At 35.6% G+C, this 11,099-nt stretch overlaps 1 protein-coding gene across 10 annotated transcripts; it reads left to right on the top strand.

The window, feature by feature from the left end:
* Nucleotides 1–2,086: 2,086 nt before the first annotated feature.
* On the top strand, nt 2,087–8,897 carry LOC149143714 (uncharacterized). Of its 10 annotated transcripts, XR_016264142.1 has the most exons (5): nt 2,087–2,735; nt 7,294–7,341; nt 7,611–7,658; nt 8,123–8,355; nt 8,740–8,897. XR_016264142.1 is itself a non-coding variant. In XM_089447058.1 (4 exons), the coding sequence occupies exons 1-4, from the start codon at nt 2,522–2,524 to the stop codon at nt 8,173–8,175; spliced, it is 363 nt and encodes a 120-aa protein (XP_089303184.1). In that variant the 5' UTR covers nt 2,087–2,521; the 3' UTR covers nt 8,176–8,382. The 10 variants fall into 10 exon arrangements, 8 of the variants coding, with proteins under 8 accessions (XP_089303184.1, XP_089303188.1, XP_089303186.1 ...); XM_089447058.1 differs by lacking the exon at nt 8,740–8,897 and having other exon boundaries at nt 8,123–8,382; XM_089447060.1 differs by lacking the exon at nt 8,740–8,897 and having other exon boundaries at nt 2,090–2,735; nt 7,958–8,382.
* The last annotated feature ends 2,202 nt before the right edge of the window (nt 8,898–11,099 follow it).

Genomic DNA, 11,099 nt, shown 5'->3' with positions numbered 1-11,099 from the left:
ATTTTAACCATCCGATCTTCCACCCAACCATATCCAGGAAGAAATTCTCCCCTTGGAACCCTTGAGTTGTATAAGCTCACAAACAATACGAAAATATAGCAGTAGAGAGATATACAAGGCAAGTAGAGGAATATAAATTTCACTTCTTCTCAATACCACTCATGTTCAACTTCATTGGGTATAGCTACTTAGTAATTTAGATTAGCATTTAGCTGTTCTTCAATTCTCTCCCTCTCACAATATTCTTCAAATCTCTCCAACTCACAATGCACCTCCCTTCCTCAAGTGAAAATACATGAGACATATATATAGGAGGAGAAACAAATTCTTTTCATAAAGGATGAGCAATATGCATTCCTTGTATTCCATTTAGAGGAGTGTAACTTATGCCATTAAGGAGAGGTATGCATGCCTTATTTAAGGAGAGTGCAACATATGCATTAAAGAGAGTGTAAGAGGAATATTTTATGACATGTCTTTAATGAGTCTAAGAGGAATATGACATTCTTTAATGAGCACATAAAAGAGAGTGTAATGTATTATTAAAAGAGAGAGAGACTTACATAGAGCTATGAGAATCATCAAGGAGAGAGGTGTGAATTGATTGATGAGATGAAGGTGACTTGTAATTCCTTTTAATAATAACATCATAGTCTAATAATAATATCGATAATATTGATGATTAAGTCAAGAGTGAACTATTAAGATTGATTATTGATAAGTTAAGTGACTTTCCTTCGAGTATACTTGATTACCAATTGATGCAAGGTGATTTAATATTTTGGAAAGTTATACTTGAGATGCTAGACATGAGTTTCTATTTTTTGAATCTCACTCCAGAATTGTTAGAAATGAGATTTTATTAAAGAAATTCATCCCCGAACTGCCCATGAGTGACATTAATGAAAAAAAAAACACAATTACATATGAGACAATGTCGTGGGCTCCTTGTAAAGGGTATTGTGGAGAATGTATTACGTGACGATGGTTAGGTTGTGTGATCAAAACCTACCAGCCCCCTTTATTAAATCATAGGTAGTGAGAGTAAAAACCTGCTAACTAAATCATAGGTAGTGAGCCTCATAATGCCTTATAATACATTAATTAACTACTTTTTTTTTCAGATACGTTTCTTTCATTTCTCACCGGTATATTTGAAGTATATTTTTTTCGTTATTATAAGAAGATGGAGAAGAAAATAACATGTAGACCTAATGAGGACTAAAAAAAAAAATGGAGTTGTCTTTAAAGAGACTTTTTGGAAGCTTTTCTGATGGGTTTTTCCGGTCAAAATCTGGTAGCAATTTATTGAAATCGCAAGTTTGATAGCTAATTTCTACACAATCAAATCGTCCCAGGGGTTTTTCAGGGTGGAGTCTAAATATGCAGTTAAAAAACCATTTTAAATAATACAAATCAAGATTTAACCTCAATTTTTTCTGCCAAATTCCGTCAACGGAATCTCCAAAATGTCGCACTAAAAACAACTCCAAAAAAAATTGGGAGTGGAAGAAGCAACACAACAACATCAAACAAAATTTATATTTGTGAATAATTAGTATCGGTTTTCGAAGTTATGTATCCGACGTCTAACTGAAGACGGTTATGGAGAATATTTTCTAGGGCTTCGAGCATTCCGTAACAGCCACTTCTACTTTACGCTATTTTTTTTGTCATTCGTTATTTTATTTTATTTTCATTGATCGGATCAATCCAAATAAAAAGCATCCGGTGAATCTGGATAAACAGCCAAATCATTTAGATCATACTGTCAGTAATAAAAACAACGTCCCAACCGACATTTAAATTTTATCTTGCTCGTAAATTTATGTTTTAACTTGCCCGTAACTTTGGGTTTTGAATATAAGTATTTCACAAGCTACGTGCAAATAGTTTTCTTTACATATTTAGGCCGATAGGCCTTCCTTTGAAAGGGACTTTCGTCGTCCCTTTGTTCCTCATGCTGACACGTGGCGTCGGAAGCACAACCGGGAGTTCTGCAATGTCGTCTTGACACGTGGTTTCTGCACCCGATTTTACAGTGAGTTGTTACCATTTACGCCGGAGTTCCAGGATTATTGTTTCGCAAGATTCAGCGATGTAGATCTGGCTACAGATTTCCTCATCTCCAAAGCTGCCAGAACTCAAATCTGATCGCACACGACTCTCTCCTTTGGTCATTTTAGTCATTTGTTCTTTATCAGGCACTGAAATTGTTCATCAATAGCAGCTTCATGCAGGAGCTCTTCACATTTTGAAGTGAATTCGGATAATGGATAAGCTTGGTGATAGGTATCCCCTTCTGCGTCACCATCATAAATTCATGGCAACCAAGGTATTCAAAGAGCGTGCTCGTTTCTTTGATTGTTGAGTTTCCCCTGCTCTTGGTTCCTCTAGGCTCTGGCCCAAATTTTTTCCATATCTATAACAATGGATATTGCAGTCTGCTTTATATGCTACTAAAGGTCGTGGGTGGCGTTCTTGTAGAGAATCCCAAGGATTTATTACCTGTATAGTTGCAATGGCCTCTAACATGGTTGCTGTGAATTGTGGGTCGTTACGAAAAAGCGGAAGCCAACAATATTGGCATGAATGTGATTCACCACTCATATCTTCTCAAGTCCCCCTTGTGGAAGATGATTATTCTGATCTTGAAGATCTTCAGGTGTTGAAGGTGGAGGGTAAAGACAAAGCGGGTCGTAGGATCTTGACAATAGTTGGCAAGCATTTCCCGGGTAAGAACCATACAGTCTTTTGCCTTGGGACTTTGTTTGCCTCTGGGGCTTTTGAAATAAATAACTTCTTCTTCTACTTCTGTATGCCCATCCCTCTCCCTTTCTTTAAAATTATGACTAGTGCATAGGTTTAGTTGACATCTCAGATTTGGTATGATCTGCGTTTTTTCTAAGTTCCTTGAATATATATCTTTGTTTCTTTTTGAAATGATTAAGTTTCCAAAAGCTCTGTCCATCCCAAAGTTAGCTTTAGGGTATTGATCCCTGTATTGAATCTTGATGTGATAGCATTCTCACTTTCTCCAGTTCTAACATCTGGAAAGTTTTGTGTCATGCTTTGGAGGTGGTATTTGGCTTGTAGCTGTTATCTATCTGATGTTATAGGCTATTACTACAATGGCAGATCCCTATTTGGGATTTCATTCCACATTAATACCTTTCTTGTCAAGTGTGTACTGTTTTTGTCATTAATGTTAGGTGTTGTGTTTTGTGAGTATTCCCACATGCATAACAATCATAACATGGAGGTCATGCCTTGTGGCCATCTCTGGCTATGGTGGTGGTTTTTGTGAGACAGGATGGTTTCAGGCATTACCCAAACTCACTTTGGTACTAACATCACTGGCTACAGGGGTGGTTTTTGTGAGAAAAGATAATACACTCACTTCATTACTAACATCATGGTAATATCCCCTAAAAGTTTTGGTATTATGTCCTGTAGGCTATTTTTTGGCTTGTGGTATTTATCTATGCAATGTTACAACTACAAGCTATCTCTACAGTGGCATATGCCAGTTTGGGATTTTTTTCTACATTAGTACTCCTCTTCTATGTTGTACTGTTTTTCTCTCTTTCACAGGTTTGGTATAGAGTGGATTTCTGTAGCCCCATTCCTTATGAAGCATTATTTAGCCCACTCTGCAATGTCTCTGTTAATTAAATTTCTTACAACTGCACTGTTTATCCCATATGTTTAGGATCAAATCTCCCGGCATGTCCTGAGTCCTTTTTGGAAAATTGGAAACTCTCCCCTCTAATCTAGAAGCTCAAAAATTTGCCTCCTGATCTATGTTTCTTGTTTTTGGAGGGTGGATGCTACGATTTCCCATGATGGCTATGACTGAACAGGACCTTGTAATCATATGCTGCAGACTGACTGACACTGCTATTGATGCTCTAAATGCTTCTGGTCGTCTGTCTTGTTCGAATTGTTACTCCTGAGAATGCAAAGTTGCAAACTGGGACCTGCAGCTAGTTTCTTGTTTGAAATCTTAATATCCAATCACAAACCCCTACCCAGGGATCTGATATGTTCATTTTCTATTTCTCATGTTTCTTGTAGGATACCTATATTGTATTTTCAACGGTCTATCTTGCAGGAGTATGCACCTAAAATAGAGAATAAGCATGAGAAACATAGAATAAGGTCAGGAAGATATAATCAGGAGTTATGATTGCTTTTAGAGTGAGGTTGTCATTATCAGTTAATGACGCAAAGACTTGATTTCCACCCCTCACCCTTCCTCCTTTGTGTCTTTATCTCAGAATTTCTATGATTTTTGTTTTGTCTTCAATAAGAGCATAATATAAGGTCTTGTCTAATAAGTGCACCATATCTTCAACTTAGGTGAGAACATTTTCAACTCCCATGCAGTCTGCAAACAATATGAATTTGCATTTTGTTAGGAGAATACATCTATATTATAATGGCCTCTATGTGTTATTTCCTCTCTTTGTATCTGAGTGGTCTCCTGTTATATTTCTAGGGTACTGGTCAAGATTGTCATTGAAAGAGAGGGTTTTGAATTCTAGAGTTATTACCCGATACTGCAAAAGGATTTTGTTGTCTGATAGGCTTATTGAAATTTTTGGTTTTTTGGTTTAGGGTGGTTATTTTCAGAAGTTTATTGCTCGTGGTTGAGTTCTGTTAGTTAACTGATTGGTCCTGTGAGCCTTTTTTCATCCTATGTTAAATAAATCGGCAACATAAAAAATGTTAACAGGTATAAACACAAGCGCAGGGTTTAGAGATGGGAAACATGGATCCAAGACTCTGATGAAATTGCAGAATATTTAGACAAGCACTATGCCGAAAACACCCTTGAAACCCCTATGGAATTCAGGGAGGTTGGGTGTAAAATCTTTCCAATATTTACAAATTGGCTACAAAGCAAGGATCTCGGCAGCTCCTGTAGAGATGAATTTGTGGGAGAGCTCGTAGGGTTTGATCACCAGCGTTCTGCAATCTCGTTTTCTTCCGGAATGAGCATTGGATTTTTTTGGCTTCTTTTTTTTTGTGTCGGAGCCCCTTGCAATTCCTTTTCTTTAGTGCTCTTATTCCTTTTCCAATTTTCTTTCCTATTTATCTTCTTCTTTCTTCTTTCCTATTACGCATTTCTTGTTTAATATTGAAAAAATGATTATAAATTGTTTTTTTTTTATCTCAGTTTTGCCTGTGTCTCCTCTGTAATTTCCTGCCCGGATTTTTCCAGGGACAGTATGGCTACGTTTTGAGCAGGATTAACTAATGGTTAAGAAGTTGAATATTTTTCTGAATTATGAGCTGGAAAAATAAGGGTTCGGTTTTTTGCGCACTGAAATGTCCGAAGGCCTTACCATTTGCAAATGCGGTTGCAGCGTTTTTCTTTGAGGGAATCAGAATGACATCACTTTCTCCTTCACATGATGTTTCTCTGAGTCTAAGAGCTAGTAGGTTTGGCACCAATGAGCTTGGTAATGGACATTCCATTATAAATCCCACTTTTGATTTCCTGTATGGGATTTTTGCTGTCAATGTTACAGGTCGAGCATAAATTCTAAGAGGGATCAACAAATCCTTTAGAACTCGACTTACCATGGCATCCATGAAATAACTCATCAAAATTGCTTAAATGAAACCGCTTATATATCTCAAGTCCTAATGATGGGATAAAGGAAACACTCAACCATGATGATTATTTTCGTCAAGTCCCAAGGGTCATTGGCCCAAAACTATTGGGATACCGACTGAGGCAAGCATACATGTTGGCACCATGCTTATGAATAACATGGATTTGGTGGAGATACAATGCCAACATGTTTGTTTGCTTGGTTCTGTACCCCACCAGTTTTGGGCCAAGGACTCTCCGAAATTCACGAAAATATTCTTAATCTTTTAGTGTTTATGTTATGGTCATGGAACTTGAGAGCTAGAGAGTGTGTTCCATTCGATCAATTTTGATGAACTCCTTCATGGTTGTAATGGCAGGTCCTGCTGTAGAGGATTTGTTGATCCCACTTGAAATCCCATGTTGCTAGAAATCAGAAGTGAGATTTATAGTTAAATGCATGCTATCAAGATTGTTAACACCTGAGCTATCAAGTGTGAAACTCATAAAAAGTGATGCCATTTATGGGAATAGTCTCCCACACAATTTGTGAAAAAATCTCTCTGGCTACACAATCAAGAAATGGAAACACTATTATTTGTCCAATTTCTCAAACACACAAAAGTAGTATATCACCCACTAACACATTATAATAAAATTGGACAGCTAACAAACCAAAAGCACCTTTTTAAAGTAAAATTATCACTGTAGGGATTGATTGAAAACAATGTCATGCGACACTAGCTGGGAGGAGGCTGCTTGAGTGCTTAGCAGGATCAATTTCATTTTAGCATGATGAAAAAAAACTAATTACTAATGACAATGAAAAATTTGAAAAGGGCACGCCAACTTCATATTAGTACCCTAAAACAATAAAGTTTTTGAATGAATGAAATAGTTTGAAACTTGAAATGCATCAGTTGAATTACCAAATTCCCCTTCAATATTAACATTTCAAGGCCAACAAATTAAATTTGAGGGGTAGTGGAACTGGAAACAAACCTCATTTTTTAATTGTGCGTTCTCCAGCCGCAGTTTTCGCTCCTCAAAAGGCATCTCTGTAGGTCCTCCACAATTGTAACAGGTTCAGTTCGCCAAAGCTTCTTTGATAGATCGGTTCTTGATTTCCATTCTTTTGTTTCCCCCTCAGTGTTGCATTATCATGTTGATCTTGATGAACCCGGCCATTCCAAGAGTTAGTAGATTAGTGAAATCAAAGAGAAAGAAAAAGACATATTTCTGTGTGACTTTTTGTTTTGGATACCTTCATTTGTGCACGACGATTTTGGAACCAAAACTTAGATGTTGTTGTAGCCCTTCATCGATATTGGGGGTACTTCTTGAAAAACCTGAAAACAACAAACACAAATCTTCTGGAAAACTAGTAGTGCAATTAAATATCTCGATTCAGTTGGCATGAGATTATGTGTGCAATTAAATATTGACTTTTACATTTAAAGTGACTTCCCTGTCTTCCTTGTTTAGATCTCGCTAATGGTTTGGAAAAATTTAGCCAACAATTTTTTACCTTATTGATAAATTCAAGTTTAATGAGAGGTTCCTGAAGTGAAAATGTCCTCTGAAAGCTAAAAATCTTAGATCCTTCACGTTTCAACTTTTTGTATGGTTTGTTTGTGAGTTTATGTAGAAGATTGAATGCCTCAAACATTTATTTGAACTTATAATTTCAGTGGAAGACTACCATCGATCTGGAAGACTCATGTATTTCGAATCAACAGGTTAGGGCTATATGGTTTTCATTTGTTATATGTCTTGATTTTGTGTATTAAAAGATTTTGTGTATTAAAATGGAAGAAGTTGAGTATTTTTCTGAATTATGAGCTGGAAAAAGAAGGGTTCAAGTTTAATGAGAGGTTCCTGAAGTGAAAATGTCCTCTGAAAGGTAAAAATCTTAGATCCTTCACATTTCAACTTTTTGTATGGTTTGTTTGTGAGTTTATGTAGAAGATTGAATGCCTCAAACATTTATTTGAACTTATAATTTCAGTGGAAGACTACCATCGATCTGGAAGACTCATGTATTTCAAATCAACAGGTTAGGGCTATATGGTGTTCATTTGTTATATGTCTTGATTTTGTGTATTAAAAGATTTTGTGTATTAAAATGGAAGAAGTTGAGTATTTTTCTGAATTATGAGCTGGAAAAAGAAGGGTTCGGTTTTTTGCGCATTGAAATGTCCGAAGGCCTTACCATTTGCAAATGGGGTTGCAGCGTTTTTCTTTGAGGGAATCAGACCTTTGATTTGCTCCATTTCCCTCTTCTTTGGCATTTGATAATTACTCTCAATTTATTTTTGCAATTTCATTTGCTCATCATTGTTGTGTTCTTTGCAGGTTGAGGAATTCTTACCAGTGGATTTAACAATATTTGCACCTTCATCTTTGAGAGTTCCAAAAACCCTGCATCTGTAATTTAGCTCTTTTATAATTCTTCTACATAGAGTCGTTTATAACTTTGAAGCATTGATCATTGATGAAGCCCTAGACCTTTTGTTGCAGATTTTTTATGCTCGATATGTTGGAGAGCTTACAGAAATCTCTTAATGTTATAAGGAGGGTTTACAAAGTCCCTCTTACTTTGTCGTTTAAGACTTCCTTTTGATCTTGCTTCCATGAACCACTATATATATCTGTGAAAAGCAAAAGCAAACCTCTAAGGTCCCGGAAGAGGGTAGACTTCGATTTTTCTGCTTTGAAGAGGGTTACTGATGACAGCGGTTTTATTAGCGATGGTAACGAGTTTCAGTTATTTTTGTAGACTCTCACACGTCTTCTGTTTCTATTTTATTGTTTTGGAGCATTTTTTACAACGATAGAATTTGTGTTTTCAATGTAATCTCTGTACTGCCTACAATAAGGACATCCTTTTAACTGTTACTGGTATGCACGATTGTGGTATCGGTTAAGGTTTTACAAGCTGTTTTATTTTGCATAAATTCAAGTTTAATCAGACGTTGCTGAAGTGAAAATGTCCTTGTAAATCCAAGTTATAGTGTTGTTAAACTTTAAAATTTTAGGTGTCTTAGACATTTTTTGATGGTGCTGAATCCATTTCCACCATCAAGAACCTGATTCAAACACTGCTTTTACAAGATTTTTTGAATTTCTTTGCCCAGATTGCAATTCCTCTGCCTCAACTTCTCAAGTTAAATCAGGTGGATTTGGGAATTTGAGTTGACTGGATTTGGGAATTTGAGTCGACTTATGTAAAGCAAATCAGGTAGATATCTGAATTTCAGTTGACTGATGCAGAAATAAATCAGGTGGATTTGGGATTAAACGAGGGCTCTTTTGCTTCATGTTTCCACAGTTAGAGGGGATGGCAGTTTATTGAGATATACATTCTGTATCAATTTGGTTTGGGGTTGAATTGCAATTATGCGTTTTTGCAGTACAAGAAGAGACGGTTATTGACATATTTCCTCAGTTATTTGAACGTATTTGTCAAATATTTTGTATTAGAGTTGGTTTTTCCATACTTCATTTTAGTATTTTCTGTATTACAGTTGGTTTTTCCATACTTATTTTAGAATTTTATGTATTAGAATTGGCTTTTCCATTACTTCATTTTAGTATTTTCTTATAACTTAAGTGAGTTAAGTATTCTAAGTTATAAACTTAAATAGAGATTTGATGCATAATAATATAATTTTAGTATTTTCTGTATTGCAGTTGGTTTTTCCCTACTTATTTTAATATTTTCTGTATTAAAATTGGCTTTTCCATTACTTTATAAACTCAAATAGAGATTTGATGCATAATAATATAATGGACATCTTTTACATAATATTACTCAATACCTATCATGTTAAATAAAAACACTGACGGGAAAATTCGAATTAAAATAAACCAACTGTTGCCATGTTATATAACTAATCTAATTTCAAGTTTAAATGAATACATGAGCGTAACATATAATCATTATGAATGCATGATCATAATTCACAATCGAAAATGATGGAAAAATTCAAAGTTTATGTAGAAGATTGAATGCCTCATACATTGATTTGAACTTATTTCAGTAAAACGTGAAAGGAAAAAATCACAAAATTATGCTTATTCCTGTATTGGGTTGTGATGGAAACAAAAATTTACTCGTTGGGTTGCTCTAGATTGAAGATTTCTGGAATGAGTTGTTATTCATTTGTATTCGTTACCGTATGGGTATATGATCACTATCAATATTTTGATTTCACTGTTTTGCAAAATTTTCACCTTAGTTGTTGTGTTGACTTTACATGCTCACACATTTGATTGTGTTTGGTTAACATTTTTTGCGTAGATTTTGGTTAAGTCTGGTTTTCTCTTTAGGAATAAGAGTTTTGTAGGGAGATTCTAGGTTTGGCAAATTTGCAGTTTCTTCTACTACTTGAGGCTATGGACAACTCTGTTCATCTGGGCTAAGTTTATATATAGAATCAGGCATGTTGGTGCTACGAATTTGAATAAAGTACTTTGGTATTTTTTTAGGCTTCAAGTTTTAACATTTCATTATGGTGATTTAGCTTGGTCTTTTGTGGATTTCTTTATTGGGTTTCAGTGTTTTTGCATAGCACACCGACTTGTTAAAATGGAGTTGTTGAATTGGGATTAATTTGTATGCATACATCGACCACCCACATAGACCAACGACCTCGAATGCCTTCAATGAGCCTTTAATTCTTTAAATGGAACACTAAGGCATTCTAACAACTCCGACTACTGTTTTTGGCTCCTACTTGTCTGGTATGGCAGGTGTTGAGGTTTCCCTTGTTATAAACTAGAAAACAAATTAGATATCCCAAATGATTGAGGCCAGATTAAACTCAGGTATGTCCTGCCACTTATTCTGAAGCTAAATATTATCCATGAATATAGTAACTACCCAGAGCTCAGGAGCTAGGAAGTTTCTGTGGATAACTAGAGGGTGTACTTGTGAATGCAACTGCAGAATTTTGTGAAAGATTCACTTGTCTGTAGATTGTAGAAATTTGATGGATAACATATCAATTTTAGTTGAAGAGAGTTTCATTGTATGGGGCAGGTTGTACCAGATTTAATTGTATTGTATATGTTTAATAATGAGAAATTAAAAATCATGAGGGGTATCGTTTTTACCACATACCTCTCAATTTATTATTGCAGGGGCGTGACATTAAATTTCTGTTATGAACTCGTTGCAGTGGGAGATATTTTTATAAGAAAAATTGCAACCTTGTCTGAAAGTTCTTGCTTTATTGTTTCATTGCTTATACATGGATATTCAGCTCATACAAAAGGTTGTATCGATCTGGTTGGTATTCAGAGTACTTGGTCTCAGGTTGTATCGATCTGGTTGGTTTTCATAGTACTGGGTCTCAGGCCTTTTGCAGTTTGGTTTGCTTTTCATAATTTTTATGATGTAGAACTTTGATTCTGTATCACGTATAACTATCACTCTGCAAGTACAGTTTCACTATTAGCTTTGTAAATATTTTTCCTTAGCAATAGCTTATGG

The sequence above is a fragment of the Pinus tabuliformis genome, chromosome X (assembly GCF_031772625.1).
Source record: "Pinus tabuliformis cultivar Carrire ecotype Pingquan chromosome X, CPIR1, whole genome shotgun sequence".
Lineage (NCBI taxonomy): Eukaryota > Viridiplantae > Streptophyta > Pinopsida > Pinales > Pinaceae > Pinus > Pinus tabuliformis.
Note: the sequence above shows the minus strand (reverse complement) of the source record. Positions and strands in the feature narration are given on the sequence as shown.